Genomic DNA, 21096 nt, shown 5'->3' with positions numbered 1-21096 from the left:
TACAGAATATGATGGTAGATATTCTTCTGGTACAGTATGCAATGACATAATCTGTTTAACTGTTTTACAGTGAGAATAAGTAGGACACAGTACCATTTTGCAAGTGGCCAGGCACTGAGATATTGAATTAGCAAATATAGTGAGGAACACGCACTGCATCTAAAGTGAGAAACCTTCCTTGGTATCCCATGTTGGCAGAGATCCCATGTTGGCATACTATGCACATAAGATGGGTTTTTCATTATCAACTTGTGCATAATCAATTACCAAGAACCAAACCACATTCTCAACAATCATCAGTTACAGTACTAACTCAAAGATTCTGTTTAGATAAAATCTCCTTGGGTCCTTGTACTGTAACTCATTCCTTAACCAAAATACAGCCAAAACACATCTCAGTGCTGTATGTCCCTCTGCATTGGACAGCTGGGAACAAATTATAAGGAAAAATGCAAGCACCTGCAAAATGGAGCAGTGCCTGTATTTATTTATATTGCGAAGTAAAAAGAAATTTTATTAGGAACATCTGCCTGCTCACATTAATGTGGCCATCAGTCACCGTGGCAGCCAAAACACGAGACAACACAGGCTTTTGCTAATAGAGGTACAGCTAAATATTAGATTATCATGCTTCACTGCTTCCAAAACTTGCTTTGTGTTGGGTTTCTGTGTTGCTATTTGAAGAAAAAATATTTTTCAGAGTACCCAATGATTGCTAAAATGTAATTTCTGCTGTAACATTATATTATACAAACAGAAGATATTGGCACATCTTTTTTGAGTACAAAAAAATTAAATTTGCAGGAACAAATTATCCAATTCCACAAGATGAGTATTCCCATGATTCCATTCCTGCACGGATTTTGTATCCCGCTCCTGTGACATTGAACTCAGAAACAGTTGAGAGTGTCACTGTGTTCCATGAGAAGGACAGGGGCGATCTATGACTCTGGATAAAAATACAGATCTTTTTAGTAGTCACGGCTATTTTCACGGCTCTTTGTAGTGTTTGTGCATGTGCACAAAGCAGTTTATTTTGATAGATTTTTTTTAAAAAGTATGTAAAGGAACCCATCTTCTTAATATAGACAGACTCAGGTATACAGCAGGCAACAGTGCCACATAGTCTGAACATTGCAGCAGGGAAACGTGTCTAACATGAGATTCAAATGTTTTGCCATGGTTTGATGATTTTTGCTGTGGCTTGAAAAAATGTTGAATCATAAATTCCTCTTAATATGCTGCATATATAGCTGGTCAGCTGTGCAATTCATACAATTGAATGCTATATTAGATGAAAACCCTCCCCAGGCAGTAATTCCATTGGATGGAGAGAGCTGAATCAGGAATGCTTCTCTTTTCCATTGTGCTATAGTCTAAAACAACAGGCGTTGCTCTATGGTATCTGAGGAGAACATAGGCTAATTCTTTGTGGACACCATTCCTCTACCCCATACAGCTCATTCTTTTCTGAAACTGCTGTTACCTCCTGTGCCTTTTATCTCAATATAAACAAAACTGAGTAAACTGTTTCCTTCAGTAAGGATTGACATACTTTTCAAGATTTGATGAGGCACGTCATGTCTCCAGACAGCAGGAACGGAGTTGATTTCTGAAGCATTTATACATAATACATTTATCTGAAGAAGAAAAAAATCAAATACAAAACTGAAACTCCATTGAAAAGATTGAAAAAAAGACAGGGGGTCTCCAGAGTAGTTCAACCAGTAAAACAGCCCAGGTTAAGCTCTATGATCGTGGATTCAAGCCTGGGCCTTATCTCTGGCCAGCTGCAACTGGGAATCTCCAGCTGTAGCATACAACTGGCTGAGCGTCAGATGAGTCCGGGAGGGCTCTCTCAGCCTAGTGACCCCTGTGCTCTTCTGGGCCCCTGCAGGACTGCGGTGCTGTCAGTGGGGGCGGTGCCTGTCTCCTTATTCTCCCTACACTTCCTCGTCCTTTCCCGTGTGTGGCCATGTGGTTCCTAGCCGGGAGCTGCGACGTGAAGAGCAGTCAGTTATCTATTTCAAATCAATGATAAAAACGAACTGACCATTTCTTTTTAAGAAATTGTTTTCCTGCTATAAGGACTTAATGTTCAAATCAGCAATTTCATTTTTTTCAAACAATACATCACATGAATGTTCCTCTTTTTACTGTGATAACAGGTTTCCTTGGGAAATACCCTACTGTGTACGTTTAATGGTTTTCTCCCTGAGATACAACCCTGTTTTGCTGACTGTACTTTGTGTTGTCACAATACAGTACATACTTCTTCCACATCTCCCAGGCTACAGTAATAGATGATCTGCTTTTTAGAATGTTGTATTAGGATCATCCCATTCTCACCTCCTGCTAATTTTTAATTGACCTCAACTCTTTACTTATTTACAACTCAGGCTTGCTCAAATTGCCCCAGCCCAATTACTTTGTAACTTTATCTCCTGCAGAATACACCAGAGGTATTTCATTATTTAAGCCCAGGGTTCCCTAAGGCTGTTTTTCTGCTGAACTGACATTGTTGCTTTTCTAAAATTCTTTGCAATTTTTAAGTAAAATGTGTAAATGTCTTATATATTAAAGCCCTTTGACACATTAATTGTCACACCCAATGTGCAAAATCATTTTCATTCTGTAAATGATAGGATGAATTTTTGCAGTATGGGTCAGGTTTCCTTTTTGTAGTCTTCCTGAGTAGGAAATGACTAAAATGTATGACAACACAAAAATGCTTAGAGCTGGTTGCTAGTGAGTTAGCACAGATAAAGAGCATAGACGTTCATTGGTGTAAATCACACTTTAAAATACGCCATGGGTCGCTGAAAGAGTGTATGTGCTTCTGCAGAGCCGTTGCCACATGAAATTGCTGGTGCATTCAGGTTTCATCCCTCCACCTGAGACATACTGTAGCAGCACTGAAAGAAATACCATTACTCTGTACCATTACCAGAATCGTCACTCTTTTCTCCTCCCCACTGAGAGCTGGTGTGTGGTGAGCGTACTGGTGCATTATGGCTGCTGTCGTATCATCCAGGTGGGGCTGCACACTGGTGCTGGTGGAGGGGATCCCCATTACCTGTAAAGAGCTTTGAGTGGAGTGTCCAGAAAAGTGCAATATTAGTGTAAGGGTTATTTATTTACCCATAATTTTCCAAATCTTGTCAATTGCATGTCATGAGAGGGTGACCAGATCATTTGATTCTGGGAAACAACCAAGGGATCCTTACAACAGCTGCTGTATAGACACAATTGGGTGGCAAGAAAGACTCATAAGCCTGCTCACATCCATCAGTTGTTTGGGAGCTACAGACATCGTTTCCATGCAATGGCGTTGTCAGGCCTTTACGTCACAGTGCGCAGGTCTCTGACATCCCCGATGTTGGCAAAGGATCTTGTCTTCTGGTTGGTCCACTTCCGCTGTCCCATGTGGAGCTAGGAAAGCATGTGCAAGCCGGAGAATCCAGGAACTACGAGCTGAGGCTTTCGTAAGGGAATGACGGTGTCTTGTTGGCCATTTTATAGCTTAATGTAGGACAGTTAAATTGTACATTAGGAGGTGGCACGTTTTTGATTGTAGTCTTAACAAATATGTTCTCAATTTCTTTTTGACAAGATCTGTGAGATCTGTGCTCCTTCTATTGTTATGGCAGGTAAGTGACACACATCAACAGTCACCGCTGCTAAACAACCTTCTTTATTTTGAGAAAAATGTCCTGACATGTGAGTGAAGTTAAAATAATAACTAAACATTGCTTTTTTGTTCAAGTGACGTTTTTACAAGAGTCTCATAAGCTCTGAAATGGATCAAACTGTTATCCAAAGGACATCAACATTGTTTCCCTGCATAGCTTCAAAGTGCTGTGGTTCTATTGATTTACATGCTTTTTAAGGAGGGCACAATCCAGATGACAAGAAGAGAGAGGTGGAGAATGGCCTTGAGTCCTTTACTGCCTTTCATTTGGAGACATTGTGGTTGTCCTGTTTTCTATGTTCAGTTTGTGTCAATAAGTTATCGCAAAGATGAAACCCCATTGCAAGACCACGCACTCAGTTACCTCTTATTACATAACAAAATTAACCTTCAAAGGAACCAAACTGGCCTCCCGCAAATTATAAGGTCACAGCAATCAGCAGTTTTACAGACCTGCTGTTAGCAAGGAACTGTCGCACGTGGCGTCTAGAATGCGGCATTGTAATTGAAATGATGAGAGCCCAGGGTGAGAGGACTTTATAATAATCTACCAAATTAATTAACTGATTTATAAATGAAGTAGTTTTTAATCTGACAGTGTTTCATGACCTTTTCCCAGATAGCACCAATGTAAGAAGTAATTCTTTCACTCTATTAGCTCCACAGGCTATTAATCTGATACTCTTGAATGGTTCCCATAGCAACAGAAGCAGTGGGTGTCTGTGGTTCGGCCTGATAGCAGAGGTGCCTGAGCTCTGCACACTGTGATTTAAGGCATGCGTTGTTTGCCCATCCCTGAGCTATTTGCTTTAGTTGGCTTTAAAGTTTAATGAACATTTTCCTGGCACATATCATGTCCGCCAATGGTGTCATAAAACGACCTTCAGTTTCTTATAATGCGTTGTATGGCTCCTGTAAAATTTTTGGCCAGGTGGGGATATGCATTGAGCACACACAGGTGTACAGCGGACATCTGCCCAATACTTGGGTAAAGGTCCTCCAAAGTGACAAATCTGTGTTGGATAAACTTAGCACCTTTTGTAATAAATAGGGATATGTGCATGAGATTTTATAATGTCATCCAGTTATACTTTAATATATGTAGTGTTACAAATATATAATGAATGGACCTACCTAAACTAAAATCTGTTGGAAATGAAAATATAATAAAAGAAATAATGTATAATATATAATCACATTTATACAGTAAATGAAATATATGGTACATAATAAATATTAAATGCTTATCTTTGAAAGGTGAAAGCTGAGGACTCTTATACTTCACACAGCTTATCCACTCTTTACGTTTTCTGCTGATGTCATAAACCTTAGAGAGCTTTCTTCTCCACAGCATGCTTTTTTGTGCATTGCGTTTTGATCCTCACTGCTCCGTAAGGGTACAAACTGAACAAAAAACAGTCAAAAAATCTCCATCACGTCTTCATTGAACTTCTCGCATAACAGTGTACAGTAGACATAGTGCGGTGGCGTGAGAATGTAGGAGTCATTACTGTAGGATTCTAGAGGGCACAAAAAACAAACATTTCCAAAACCATATTCTCAAAAAAGGCCCGACTGGCCATGAATCCAAGATAGGAGGAAGCTTCTGACTGCAGCCTTCAAGTCACTCCACAGATTTCCAGTTGGAAGGAGGTCAGGGCTCTTGAGGACGTTTTCAGTTTTTGTTCTTTAGCACCTCCCCCGTTGGTTTGGCTCTGAACTTAGGGTCATTGTCATGTCGAAAGGTGGACCTCCTTCCCCATTTCATCTTCCTTGCAGAGGGCAGAATCTGTCTCCGTTTCGCTCCGTCCGGTTTCCCTGCAGTCCTGACCAGTGCGCCAGTCCCTGCTGCAGAATTGCCTCCACCATGCTTTACAGCTGGGAGAGAGTTCTGGGGGTGAAATAATTTGTAGGGATTCTGATGTCATGAAACTGGGATGTATGGAAGTGCTGGAACAAAGGGCCAGTTAAACTTTTAGGAAGCCAGAGTCAAACTGTTTTGAGTATCCCGGAAGTGATCATGAAAACACCTTCTGGATGTACATGCTACTGCTCAATAAATAAAATAGTAATAAAAAAGTATTCTGCTCAGGAGCTGACAATAAACTAAATGCTGTATGCAAAGGTTTCTCACAAAGGTCACCTCTTCGTGTGGATTTCTTTGTTGATAATGTTCATTCTCTAGACAAAGTAAAAAAAGTAGTGATTGTCCACTTGAGGTGTTTGAGCTGGAAACAACGTTTAGACAAAAGCTCTTCTCAGAACCTCAGCTGTTTGTCTGCCTCGGTCAGTGAACCCTGTTAGGTTCAATACCATCCATACAGTACATTCTTACAGATACAATTCTGCATTTTTTTTTTGCAGGTTAAAGGTTAAACGTAAATAATGTAATTGGAAAGAGTGTTTGTCATAACTTTAATAATGCATTTAGAATTGGACTTACGCTATGGGAGAGGAAAATCAATAAGTTGCTCAAGCATGAAATCCAAGCAGGGGATGGAGGTCATTTTTAATAACAACCCCCGGCCAACCATGTGCAAGCACTGTTGCTCTCTGGGAAATGACAAACCCAGTAGAGCAATGTGCTGGATGAGAGAGGAAAATGCTCATTCAGGAGAAGCAGACCCAGGTCACACTCTTCCCTCATTATAAAGTTACATATTGAAAGGAAAAATTGATTACTGTAGTTTCTTTAAAAAAATGGCTATCAAAACTGTGTAGGAGAGAGACCACTGAGTTGTGCTGTATTTTTTAGATACAAGCTCTGTTCAACAAAGAACAGGGTCTGGAAGTCAGTCAGGTGAAATGTGCCTGGTTGTAGCTGAATGTTGTGTTGGTTCTTCATTGCTCAACAGTATTCTTTTGAAATTGATTTTACTTGTTTCCTTGATGATGAATGAGATTGATGGTTTTTATTTACTGGTATGCAGTTTTGTATACCTAGATCGTGCCTTTCTATGATTATTTATGAGGCTGTTAATTAAGGGGCACCATGATGTTTAGTAATTTTAAGGTGATGAAAAGCTGTATAGTGGGACTCCGGTTGTTTGTTTGTTTTTTACAGTTGTGCTTCTGCATCTTACTTTAAATCATTCTTTGCCAGGATGGAGCACTGTGGAAATTATTTAAGTGAGGTGCCTTTTGATACTGTACCAGTTAATGATGAACCAACGTACTTTTTTACCTCATCACGTCTGAACGTGGCCTGGATCGGGAGGCGTGGTTTCCTTGATGACGGAGAGATTGCAGTTAACTGAAATGATGTCAAACACTGTCGCGTGAAACCCGTGAGCTTCTGTGTCTCAGTTAATAGACAGTGTGACATGCCCTGTGTCTGCTCAACAGCTGGTCGCATCCATCGTGTTTGTCAGCATTGGGGTCATCGCCACCTTCTTCTGCGCCATTGTGGATGGGGTCATCGCAGCAGAGTTCATCGTGAGTATCCCTGATGCCCTCTTATTGCAGCCCGAGGTCTGACTGTCCAGTCATTACCACTCCATACTGACCTTTTGTATGACTTTTATAAGACGCAGGACTTGAACAGCACCCCCATGGATGTGTATTTGAAAATCTCTGAGATACGTATTCCTCAGTTCAGTTCCCATTCTCATCTCATGTTACTCAGATTGTCGGAGAAATGAACTATACACACAATCATTCATGGATAGTAGTCTCCATCAGCTACTGTGTGTGTGCCCAGTACATGAAGTATAATAATCCATCATTAACCACAGCACGGCTACAGTACATAGTCATCTCATTGCTTTGATTTCTTGGCCACATTAGCTTGCATCATTAAGGACATTATTCTAAATTTGTGGCGCCACTAAAATAAAAATAAACCAATTAAAGGATCCATTATTGATACACAATAATCCAATGTCCAGGACAGGTTGTGCCGGTGGGTGCTCCCACTATGATCTATGATACTGCTTCCCAGCCCAGAGCCTGGTCTTCTGGTATCCCCACAGTCTTGCATTGAGAAAAATCATCTGCGTGCAAGTACTGTAGAATTTATCTACTTTAATCAGAAAAGGGCTTTTTTGTACAAGTAATCCCTTAAACTCCCTCACATGCTGAGGGAAGTTAGAATTGGCAAGAACAGTATGAACATGGACCCAGGAGTGGTTGAGTGATGTTGTCATACCATACACATTTCCAGAATCTGTGCCTGTCGTCACTCTATATAGGCTCAATACACAACTCAGTGGAATATGTAATGTATAAAAGTGTGCTTCACAATATGGTCCAGACCATCTCAAGGCTTCACTCCATGACTCTCGATTTTGGCATGGTAATCATAGACACTTATTATGTGAAGCAGAGTTACGGTTGTGCTCATCTGAATGTCAGTGACAACTGGAAACGAGAATTAAACTGGGTTTCCTATACAAATACATTTTTTATGGGATATACTGCCATAAACAAAATGTTAATAAAAGCTAACAGAATAACAGACCATCATGTCATTGTGTTTAGTGTCACCCTGAAACCTCTAAGCAAGCTATACAAAGCCTCACAGATCAGTTTAATTGGCACTATCAATGAAACTGATTAGCTTATGTAAGCGAACACTACTGAACTTCTGTATCACATTCTGATTTCACAGAGAAACTGCCAGTAACAGGTCAGATTCCATTGGTGTGACATTATTACATACCTATGAATGTCACTATCAACAAGTTTTAAACTTGAACCCCTTTGCTGATCATAAAAACTGCTTTTGTTTGGAAGAAAATATTTTGTCTGATATTGAGGCAGATCTGTTATTTATTTATTATTATTATTATTAATAATAATAATAATAATAATAATAATAATATTTTGAACGTCAACACACATTCTTAAAATATTTGATGTGAGCTGTTCTCTTCTTTTATTTTGAGCTGAAGCTGACACTTCATTATAGAACAAAGCAAATTGTGCCTAATTGAGATGTTAGCAATGCAGTGGCCTGCCTCAGATTAGCGATGATTGTTAAATCCCCTCCACAGTGTCCAGGGTACAGAGGAGGTCAGGCCTGGTGGAGTGACAAATGAGACAAGTTCATTTCACAGTCAGAGCTCTCCTGCACGCTCCGCAGTTCTCCTGATTGCCTTGTTGGATGGTGCCGATTTATGGTGTATGCTTCCGTGTCTTGGCACGTTATTGGAGAAATCAGGGATAAAATGAGCGCAGGCGATAACTATGTCACTACTAGGAATAATAAGGCCATAAAAGCTTTAAAAAATAAGTTATTAAGCATTACAGTTGATGTAATCCAGGTATTTATATACTATACTGATCAGGTACTAATCATAGATACTACTCTTCAAGCAAATGGGAACTTAATATCAGGTTATGTTTGCAAAGACACTTCGATGTGTTCTCACAATGACCTTGAGAGCCAACCGGCTCTTACTTTCAGAAAGAAAAACATTATTGTTGCTCTTAAATGAGCTTCTACTGACAGGAGACAATCCCTGGCAGTTTAGTGAGATAATCCAAGACAAAATTTTGCCTTTTTGAGCAGTAAAAACAGTACATTTGTTACACTTCATGCATTGCATTAGATTAGAATTAGATTTACTGTATGGAGAGAAAGAAAGGGCATATGATCCATCTGATCAGTACCTAATCGAATCAACCTGACATATCACTCATGTTACATCGTTTAGCTGTGTTGTTTGTTGAGTCTGCTTGTTGTTGTAGCATGATGCCCTCTGTGCTCCCAATGTCAACAATTTATTCTCAATAATCCTGTGTATTTCCTTCGATTTTGCCATGAATCTTGCTTCCCATAGACTTGTTTTAAAAAAAAAGTGTCAGTCCATCTTTCATTTTCAACTGGGTTTCCACACACTGAAGATTAATTATGAGAGTAGTATTGGTATTTTAGGAGGCATTTCAATCACATGTGTGAGTTCCTCCTACTGTCTTTGTCAAAGTTAAACTTTGTTTCTACCTCGCTTGTCTGTTTGCTTATAAACTTTCTGTTTTGATAATGAAACACAGCTCTTTCAATCCCTGCTCCCTCTCTTTAGGGAATCTTCCTGACATGTGCCCCGAGCTTTTATCAGTCTGTCTGGTTTGCTAACCCCTGACGGAGGTAGTTTCTTTCTCAATTAGAAAACTGCCTCTTTCTATAACTGTTGAACCACCTGCTATTTCTCAACTTTGGGAAAAACACTGTTAAAGATGCAGATCTTCAGACTGTATTATTCCCTCTTGGCAAGGGACATGCACAGTATCGTCAGCTCTTGGTTGATCCTTCAGGAGTTTCATGCTTCAAGAGTGCTTTGAGGTGTTCTGAGCTGTAGAAGGCCTGCTTGAGAGTCCGGGGAGCCCCCACTGTAAACTTTTTTCACGATGTGCTACAGCGTGTAGACACAAAGCAGAAATTACTTTTCTTTGATCCATCCACTTTTTAACGGCTTTATCCAATTCAGGGTCACGGGGAATCCAGAGGCTATCCCAGCAAGTAACGGGTGCATCACAGAGCGCACACAGACGCACACACCCGGGCCAGTTTTCCCACACATGCTGTTTAACCTACCAGTACGTCTTTGGACTGTGGAAGGAAATCGCAGCACCCAGAGGAAACCCACACGAACACAGGGAGAACATACAAACTCCGGTAGCCCCATGGCAGCTACTGTACAGTACTTAGAATACACCAGGAGGAAAAACTACAGAGTTAAAGCCTGTAAAGCTTTAAATAAATTCACTGCGCCTGAAAGGATTTACCTACTGGATGACCTTGTTTCGCATTGGCTCCATACAACCTCAGCAGCCCTGCCGTTAATTAACCTTTTCCAATTCGGTTACAGTTTTAAAGAGCTTTAAAACCATGTCAAAAAGAGTGCCTGCCTCAAAGCTAAAGATTCTCTGGAGGGTTGTTTGTGAAAGTGAATGAATTGCGAGACACTGTACTATAAGTAACCCGGACCTTTCTGTGTATCCTGGTGATCGTAGATTTACATAACACGTCAGAGTCCCTCACATTTAGCGCCACATATGCAATGCTTAAATATGCTTAAATCATCTGTTCTGTGACAAAGATCTCAGCTCCCAGCACCGGGTTTACAAAACGGAGACTCTGTTTTAACTGTTTATTTAGAAAAACTATCTACTGTAGATCAAGGATCTCAGACTCCAAGAAAGTCATAACATTAGTCTATGGTCACTTAAAAAAATACCCAATTTATTTTCTTTGCGATACCTGTATATAAGGTTTTTTTGTAATGGTCAATTACAACAGTCAGAACTACTTCAGTAAAAAATACAGCTCTGTCTAAAACACCTTGGGCCTGGTTTTATTAAGACCAGAAGTATAGCAATTACGCAGTTAATTGAATAACTAAACCAACTGCGTAACTAAGACCTGAATGCAGATTAGGAGACAATCCTGAAGTGGAGTTTGTAACCCCCTCAGATAAAAGCTTGTAGTGCACCAGCAGGGGGAGTTGTAAGATTAATCTTAAGAGTCTGGTCTAGAAACCTCTCCCTCTTTGTGTTCACCACTCCTGCCCCTATTATTTTTAAACCTGTAAAGTGCCACTACTAATACTAGACATTCTTCACATGACATTGTCTCTAGTCTTAGACAGGGACTTTTAAAGAGAGGGATAACTTTGGTTTACAGTATAACTTAATAGAACATTCCATTGACCTCACAGTCACAATAATAATAATCTGCATTTTGATGAGGTTCTGTTGAACTTTTTCTTCTCTTCTTGTTGTCGATCTTTTTTGGCTTCCTTGTAAACACGGTATGCAAGTTCCCTATCATGACATGTCAGATTCAATTTCATATAACCAGCACATAGCAGTTTGAGATATAAGAATGATCCACTCATTTGGTCACTTGTATTTTCGAATCTAATTGATTGGAGGATCTTATCCATTTGACAATGTGATTGGTGTTCCATACCTCCATAACACCTTGTGTACACAACAGTGTCCTCTTCTCTATTTTAAATGTGGTTGTACTTAAAATAATGCCAGGGAAATACCTTTAACAAGCAGCATTGACACAGAGTATATTGAATATATTACTGTATATAACAGGATGTATTGAAAGTCACGTCACAGTCTCTTCCAGTTACTATCTTTCTGCCACAGGATAGAAGACCCTTGTCTGAAGGAAGGTGTGAGTTTTACACCAGTGGTTCTGGGTATGCGTATGACAACTACCACACCGAGGTAAGAATCCAGGCCAGCTTGTTCAGGAGCACCACTGCACTGTTAGTCTCACTGGTGACATGATGTTCAGAACTGAACACGGCCTTGAATAAGTATCCTCTGACTGGAATGGATTTGATCAAACTATGGCCTGACTTAACGGCATGACATCAGTCCGATTCCATCGTTCGGTCTTGAAACTGGAGAAAAACAAAAAGCAGGTGAAAGAGTAATGGGGGAAAAAATAACTGTCCGATGTTCTTTATGGTCATCCTGTTGATTGGTGAAGGCCCACAGGTGTCAGACATAACATACTTGTTTTGACTAGTCCTTTCTTTTTCCAGTACACAACTGCGTTTTTTGAACAAGGTGTAGCCAGCTTGCAGCCTCCCATTTAATGTCTTTATACAGTATATTAGGGAAAACCCAAGCAATGGCTTCCTTGAAAAAAAAGTCATTCCTACATTAAGCCCATTCTGTTGTCATTTGAGCACTTGCTGACTCCCTTGAGTTCAGTATAAAAACAGGTTTGATGGGTTCATTACAATGGAACAGTTGCAGAAGCATCCTACTCAAATGAGCAGTAAAGGGCATTAGGAACTACAGCAGCCCAAGTAAGCCATCAAAATAGACATGTCGCCTCTTCTGTGGCTTGGAGTGGATTTGAATTCTGGACTTATGTTGTTAGTTGTTAACGGCATGCCTCAGCTCAAATAACCCAGCTCTGCCTTCACCGCCTTCATCATTTCATAAGACATTAACATATCATTCATCTCTGAGGTGTTTCATAGAAAAATAATTCAAGGGAGAAGCATGTCTCGACATCCTTCTGTACTGTTCAGTTCAGTTTCCAAAAGGATTTTGTGTTACTGTACATAAACAGGGCCTCCTTTTCAAAATCTCCTTTTCAGTCCTCATTGCTTCATTCCTCATATGAGCGAATTATAATAAAGACAAGCTGTGATTCCAAATAAAGAATCCAAGGATTTAGGACATTTTAGAAGGAAAAAATGTAATCCTGACTATCTGATGTCCCACCAATGCATATCCCTGCATATTTAAGAAACATTTACTTTAACATTTGCTATACAATTATACTACCAACATTTTTACATGAACTGCAGCAGAATTGTTCTTAGTTCTGTTTTTCTGTGTAAAATGTTCTACATAGGGAATAATTTTAGAAGTATTTTAATTTCAGATTTAAAGACCTAATGTTTAATTAATGTGCAGTTCCACTCCTAACATTGACAGAGGAAGCCGACTATCTTTTAAAAAGTTTGATATGCCTCAGTTCCTTAAGCATTGGGTAAAGAGAAAATAGGTTCTTTCATTCTTTATATTTATAATGCAAATGTCATGATGCAGATCTCACTGTAATATATTTCTTTTCTGATAACATTCCAAAGTATTAACATTCCTTTGCTTAATCCCAAGAGCTGCCAGAGCATCTTATTTTTAGTTACATTTGCTGTTAGGGCTGTTATATTATTTGTACCAAACAGGAGCTCAAGCCCCTGACTTTTTCATTTTTCTCTGTTGGCATTTGTCAGCTGTATTCATTACCCGCTTCCCTTGTTAAATCTAATATATTCATTGATTTAATTTTTCTGCCAAATTAGTAGATTAAAGAACTGTGATAAAGTGAGTTATGCCCTGTCTGTAACCCTGGGGAAATGGGATTTGATGAATCCGGTAACCAGGATTTAATGTTGGCGTTTAATCTGTTCGTGTTGTTCATGAGATTCTCCCAGTATATTCCCTGGGGAGATGCCTGGCCCCCTGCCCTGAATATTAACCACTCTTGGCAACTTGGTGAGATCTCAGCTCAACAGATGGCTCATGCTTATAGGAAAGGAATGAAGAGGAGTTGACAGAAAAACACTGGATAACCTGGCAGGAATAAATCCCACACAACACTCCTGAGAAGTGTAATACTGTACCTCCGAGAAACCCAGGGGTTGTGATTCAGGTTATTCCTTAATTCATTTGACTGAGTAACAAAATTGTAACGTTATAAAAAGAAAAAATGAAGGCCAGTTCCAGGAAACACACGTTTTGAGAATCTCCTTGTCCATCCCACATTTATTCAACTAGAAACTGCAGATTGTGGCTTCGGTCTAATTGTAAATGGTTTGTCATTCCAAGCATTCGGTTAACTTGTCTTTCACGTACTTAAAAATCTACATACCATGCAGAAGAGGTTTTTTTGTGCTTTTATCCAAACAAAAACACTGATGTAATACAAAGTAATCTGCTGGTGCTTTATCACATCCAATTATAGCTTATCCTGGAGGTCTGAAACATGAACAGTTTGACAATTTGGCAGTTTGCAGCTGTAGCATTTCACTTTTCCTCGAAATTGACTCTGCTCTTTTCACTGCTGAGAGCCCATCTTCTGTCAAATACACCAGCATGGGTGGTGTAACACATTGCCACGAGACAAACATTTAATGTGAAAGACTCTAAAATGTGAAGGGTTCTTGTCTGGGGGATACAAATTGAGGTAATATTTTTCAAAGTGAGGCTGTTCTGAACTCTAGTGTATTTTTTTGTGGGGGGTGGGAGGGCTTTGTTCCAACATGTTAACACATAGAGGTAAATTCCTAGGCTTAAGTTATTTAATATTGGATCGAGAGGCATATTTTACCTGAATAAATTCCTCTATAACATGTATCACTTCCATCTGCCAGGTGTCCTGCTTCACCTTTGGCAGTAAGTGTAAGATGAGGGTGAAAAGCAACACCTGCTACTGCTGTGATCTTTACAACTGCGAGAGGTAAGATGACGCCACCTGTCGCACAGTTGAGCTCCTTTCAGTTCTGTAGGATGCGTTTCTTACACACACAGATTTCAGCACCTCCACAACAGCAGGGCTCCACACTGTAATGGCAAAGCAAGACTGCTTCAAGGCCTTGTTTAACATGTACAGTCATGACATGGTTGTGAATACATTAGCAACTTTTAAACCTCCATGTCATTTATGTGTATTGCCAGTCCTGTCTGTTTCTATATTTTGTGTTTTAATACGTAGGGCTTTGACCTAATTTGTAAGTGTTCATTTAGATTTTAAGTATTCAGTATAATTTCTGCATGTCTTTCCACAGCCTGTAATACATTGGATTTCATACCAATTAGTCCTAAGCAGCAATAGCAGTTAAGGATTAAATATAGATTTTTTTATATCTATTTTTTTTCTGCACTATAAAGAGACAGTTACGGCCTCAGAAATCCATTTACAAAGCTCATGTATAAACCGTTTAACAGCATATAACTCAGGCAGGGACAAGTGTTTGTCTAGAAACTAATTACACTGCAGCCCATGCAACATATACTTTATTGTAGTCTTCCAAAGACATTAAGCTTACAATTATGGACAGGTCTAAAGAGGTTAATTATTTTTAATTTCATCAATTGGAGCTCATGTTTCTGAATGCAATGAAGATTTTATTACAATTCTAAAACAACTGGAGCAAACTCAAGGATGCAGAAAACTGAAAGCCCAAATAAAATCTAGTCCAACATGGCAGGCCCACAGGTGAGCTAAGTTAGTCGAACAGTTTTATGTGGGTTTTTGTAACTTCGGTTGGCATATTGGAACACTACAGTTTCTCCACTCATAAACAAGTTCATTCTTAGCAAGTGTGTCCCCAAAGTAATTCAGATATTAGATTCATATAGATCTAGAAGAAACTAATTTACAGAATTAAATTAATGATTTCTCCACACTATCAAAATACTGTACCGCATACAGTGGTTATCCTCTACTTTATTTATGACAGCTCACCTTTGCTCTTACCATGACAACTGAAGTACTGTGTATGCAAGCCCATATACTTGAGAGACATTAAACCCATCAAAAGGGCACTAATATCAACTGGATTGGAGCAGCATATTTAATCCTTCTCAGTTTTCAGTACACAGGCTGCGGTGGTACTTGCTTTAAAAACACAGGACTTGTTTCCTGGAGCATGGTGTGATATGGATAATGAAATGAGAAGTAAGGCAAAACGCTGTGTCTGCGCCTGCATGCGGCTCAGTTTTTCCACAGATCTGATGAGCTGTGTCAGAGATGACGTTTCACCCTTTGCAGTTTGCTCTGCGCACGCACCATCTGCCCCAGAAAGCACAGAACAATAAAACGTGATCTGTTACACTTTCGGCATGAAGAACTGTGAACTATGCCCACTACACACTACAAGCAAGATGTGCGGCTGTGTGACTTTGGGGCAGAGATGTCTGTTTTGGGGGTTCATATCTATCCTCTCTCAGCTGAAGGCCTCCTTGTTCCCTTCCAGCCCGGAGCACTTCTCCCAGTACTACGAGTACACAGGGGTCAGCAGCTGCACGGACGTGGTTCACCTCTACCGCCTGCTCTGGGCCTCCGTGGTCCTCAACATCCTGGGCCTGTTCCTGGGCATCGTCACCGCCGCCATCCTGGGTGCTTTCAAAGACATAGTAAGAAACACGCACTGCTCTGATCCGATTTCAGCCTGGAGTTCTCCTACTCCTGTTACAACCCACGGGGAGCAGAGCATTTCTGCCTTTAGCCATGCACTGCTCTTGTGTGTATCCAGTATCTATGTGTATCTCTTTATCCTGGAGTGTTCCCTTATGACTTTACACCCGCTGTGCTACACAGTATGTAGAGATGAAGGCAGAGTGATTTACTCTACCTCTGTTACTGAAGCTGTGACTGTTTCCTGACAATGGCCTCTTCAACGTACCCAGCAGAACACAGAAAAAATAGGGTGCTCCAAGAGTAACTGGAAAAATCACCTGCAAAAGAGCTACAAAGCTCTTGAACTAGTTGCCTCTGTTATTCTTTAATGTTTTAAAATCCTTATATATTGACGTGGGAACGCAACATTGTGGCATGAATTTGGCTCTAAGAAAGTCGGTAAATTGAACTGCTCTGGAGTTTCTCCAATTTCGGAGATCTGCTGGTCTGCCTTTCTTTCTGCCTGGGTTCAGTCCCATTGACATTAAAAGGTCTATTTTCATTGAGCCAGGAAGGGCTGTGGCACTAGCACAGTATCCCGGAGTTGTCTGGTTGCTGTAATCAGGTTTATGGGCCTCTAGTGATGCCCAGCTATATCAGAAGCCCTGATTTCGGCAGTACCGATGTTCCTGAGAAGGTCTTCACTTTCCAATCATAGCTGATTCCCGGGTGTGTAATGAAGCTGGAAGTTTTGTGATGACGGACCAGCAGAGGTCTGAACGCCTTCGTAATGCACATTAAATTTCTCCCGTCTCCATACCAACACCAAGCTACAGCATGCTGTCAGTATTGATAGTATTGTAGTTTCAGTATGATTAAAATGTGTGGCTGCCGAAAACTGGTTACTTTTGCCATGTCTTTCTAAGGAGGATGTATAAAATAGGCAACGCGAGCTTTAACGTTTTCCACAGACATCTGCTGTAGCCACCACTGTAGTGTATCATGCTTTGTAACATCATATTCAAACCCATCATAAGCTGATGGACAGTTAACAATTTGGGGTGAATGTCCATGTTGCTTTCTGAATTCTTGTTTGAAAATATGCAAGTTGCTTATATATCACTTCATAGGCTTTTAGGATATTTCTCGGCAAGCTATACAAATTATTTAGCACACTGTGTAAAAAATGATCTCCTGGTATTCATCTATATAAGTGTAAACTCTGCTTTTATTATATTCCCCAACAAACTCCCCTTGTGTTGCTGGGGTGACCTAATTTCAGAAGCGGCATGAATAATTATTTAGCATGAAAAACCACACAGATTAAAAATAGTAACAGAGACGCTTTAAACCATTCGTCCGGAAGAGGTTTTGTCAGGAGTGCAGATTGTGCCCCATGGTCCTGGCCTTACCAGTCTGAGTGCGGGCCGTGTCTTCATCTGACTGTCAGCAGGAACTTGAAGCACGTCAAATGAAACAAAATAGATGAACCACTTTTCAGGATATTTCAAGTCTCTCAAGACAAGGATAGCACCCATTACTGAGAAGACTGCTAATAAGAAAATGAGAAACGGCACAAAGGAGGGAGTCATTCTGCCCATTTAACAACCTTAATACTGATCTGAGGATCTCATCTTATTCCAAAATGAAAAAAAAACAATTATACACTAATTTGTTTTAGTTCTATCATGTGGAAGTGTATAGAAATTATTACCAATTTAGCTTTAATCAATATCTGTATGATAATAGCATTCTATGGGGTAGTAAACATGGGTTACAAAAGTCAGGTCTCACTTAATTAAATTAAGAGCTGTCTGAACAAGAGATAATGATAATGGGTACATACAGAGCATGTCATATTGTATGTAAAGACTTTTTATAAAGTTTTCTCATGAAAGCTTAATTATTAAATTGATTACAGTTATAATTAGGTTAATTAGATTATTTGTACCAGTGACTGAGATTATGGTATACTAAGTAAACTGGTCAGGTTTGCATTTAATACCAAACCAGGAAGATCAGGAAACACTTACAAATTTCCTTTGCTGCTTCTACAAACATTTAGACATGACTGAGAATTGCAGATATCTTGCAGACACATCTACATCTTCTAGACAAAAGGTACACAGAATGTTAGGATACATAGTTAAAAGAGTAGATCTAAATAGATACTTTATCGTCCACTACTATGGAAATTTGCCTTTGTCATCTCCCACCCATACAAACCACACAAGCAAAACACAAGAGTCACATAAAAACACAACAACAGTATGTGATATATAAATAAATGGAAAAAAACGCATAGGTGGTGGTGGTGGTGGGGGGGGGGACTATATTTACATACATTCATTACCAGTTTTATTGCTGAGGAGACAAAATACTTCTTATAAAGGTTTTTTAACTGAATTTGGTACCCTATACCGTCTTCCTGATGGGAATATCAAGGCATGTTGTGTTTAAATTGTTCATGTAGTGATGACAGCTGTAAGCAACATTCTAAATTAAAAAAAATGTATTGCTGCTCTGAAGTCAGTCCATGCCAGATGCGCCCCTGGTCTTTCAAAAGACCGTCACACTCCCCTACCGGAAGTTCCGGACGCCGGCGTCTGTCAGGGGATTTAGCACGGTTACAACACTCTCAAACTTAGATTGCATTGTGATAAACAACAGAATTTGTAATTGTTTCACAAACTATTGCACATGCAATTGATCTCTCATATCCTCTAAATAGAAAAATAAAATTTATTTCACAGCAATTAATCTTTTTTTTTTTAATCTGACGTATTAATAACGACCGACCGTAATTAAGCGAATTATGCAATCACAACTCTCTCGTTTTTAAAAACCTCCGGCAGCAAAATCAAAACACATCACAACCATCTACATATTGTAAGAAACTAGACAACTTCTCTTTCAAAACGCAGTATTTCAAATCACAATTCAGCAACACATTCGTCTTATCTAAGACGTAGAATAAAGTGCTACAGTATATTCAAAATATGCATACTGTTATTTTCCATTTTTACAAAAAAAATATAATTGCAAAAGCAAAACTTTGCTGAAATATAAGAAAGCCATCATACTTACTTACTAAAATGAAACTGTGTTACATTGCCATTACTTTTTTAATTGTCACGCAAGAAAGTCCTTAATGGCCCTTAGCTGATGAGATGAGATTAGTCTGTGTGTTAAAGCACACCACACACTTTGGCACTTTATCGGGAAGTTTAAGAATCACAGAATTGGGGGGGAGGCATTCATGTGTCTTCCACAAGAAGCTTGCTCCTCACAAATGGAGTGATGTTAAAAAGGAAAACAAAATCCCGGAGATATTAAGAGACAACAATTCAGAACACCCACACATTTTTGACTTACAGATAATTTTGAACCAAGTAAGCAAGTCCTTTTTTTGGCTCTGAGTGCAGTTCGGTTCCTGTATCAAGATTGCATCAGCTGTTAATCAGAGCTGCTCTAACGGCAGTGCAACATCGTGACTGAAATAATATTTTCCAAACTGGCACTGATTAATTTAGAGGAACCCATTGATGTGCCTCTAAGTTCATTATATTAATGACAGACTGAAGATTTATTAGAGTGGACAATAATTACTGTGCAGTTCAGGGGGTTCTCAAGTCACCAAATCAACTATTTTACCATGGCAACTGAGCTGTGTCACTTATTTTGTTTCATGCTGTTGGTGAGATTAAAGATATTTAATAAAGGTGCTTGATTTGGCTGTTATATCAGCTTCCCTTCACTGATGTAAAAGTGAATGAAGAAATAGCTTAGGGAGGGCTTCTGAACTTCTTTTGTTGACAAAATATTATTTTGTGTGTGCTCATCTAGCAGAAATTGTACATTGTGTTGTAAACTACAGCACCAAAAACATTCTGAATGCACACTACAATTTCAATTTTTAATTACTAGGCCAGGCAAAACACAAGTAACTAATAATCATTAAGACCAGAGAAACACAGTTCCTCATACTGACTTCAGACGCGTGCGTGTTTAACATTATTTTCTGATAGGCGAAACTAAGTTTAATTAAACGTAATGAAACTAAGGTTAATGAAATTAACTTTCATTTACAGTATGCGTAATGCCAGTTGAATCTGCCTTAGCCCTGTAGTGGACTTTTCTCACATTTTGTGCTATCAGCAACTGTATATTAACAAACAGTCCCATTCCTGTGATGTTATATCCTGTGACGTCCTATATGATATTCTGGCTCAGCTTTACAAGCCACATCACTTTTAAAAAGGGCCTTGAGATAAAAGGACTCTTGGTCCCCACTAAGTGCGTACTTGGAAGAAAGGGTTAATCGCTTATGCTTCTGGTTCATTTTGCAGACCCCAGCTACCCAGGCCTCCCAGAGCTCGGCTCCTCCTCCTCACATCCTGTACAACCCCACCCAGCACGTCCTCACCTACGCTGGATTCTGCCCATCCGGACAGGCCCTGCCTGCCTACCCCAACTACCCTCTGCCACTGCAGGTACCACGCCACCTGCGTCGGCCGCTGGGCCCAAACTGCGCCGTGGGCCTCCAGGCATGCCCCCAGACATTCACTTTGTTGTCGTCGTTATGATGGCTGAAGATCTCGTCCCACCTCCTGAAGGGATCACTGCCAGAAACACTGAAGCGTGTTCGCTTCTCTGGCAATCACTCTGCGCTACCGCGAGGCCATGGGAACTCGGTAAAACGGCCGGGGGGGGAAGAGGATAATTACCTTCAGATATAGCCTTATCTCAACTTCAACATGCCGACAAGCGTTCAATAAATCTTACACTGCTTGTCTCATAC

The 21096-nt window shown here is 39.9% G+C and overlaps 1 protein-coding gene across 2 annotated transcripts in view; it reads left to right on the top strand.

The window, feature by feature from the left end:
• Positions 1-21096, top strand: part of tmem255b (transmembrane protein 255B) — a 28597-nt gene that overhangs the window by 5005 nt on the left and 2496 nt on the right. The window contains exons 4-8 of one of the 2 annotated variants that reach the window (XM_088647328.1): positions 7037-7126; positions 11795-11875; positions 14548-14633; positions 16153-16312; positions 20645-20788. In XM_088647328.1, coding sequence (XP_088503454.1) covers positions 7037-7126; positions 11795-11875; positions 14548-14633; positions 16153-16312; positions 20645-20788 — 561 coding nt within the window. The remainder of the gene's footprint in view (positions 1-7036; positions 7127-11794; positions 11876-14547; positions 14634-16152; positions 16313-20644; positions 20789-21096) is intronic. The other variant, XM_088647329.1, reaches the window with a different exon arrangement.

Source organism: Lepisosteus platostomus, chromosome 2 (genome assembly GCF_059453375.1).
Source record: "Lepisosteus platostomus isolate fLepPlt1 chromosome 2, fLepPlt1.hap1, whole genome shotgun sequence".
Lineage (NCBI taxonomy): Eukaryota > Metazoa > Chordata > Actinopteri > Semionotiformes > Lepisosteidae > Lepisosteus > Lepisosteus platostomus.
Note: the sequence above shows the minus strand (reverse complement) of the source record. Positions and strands in the feature narration are given on the sequence as shown.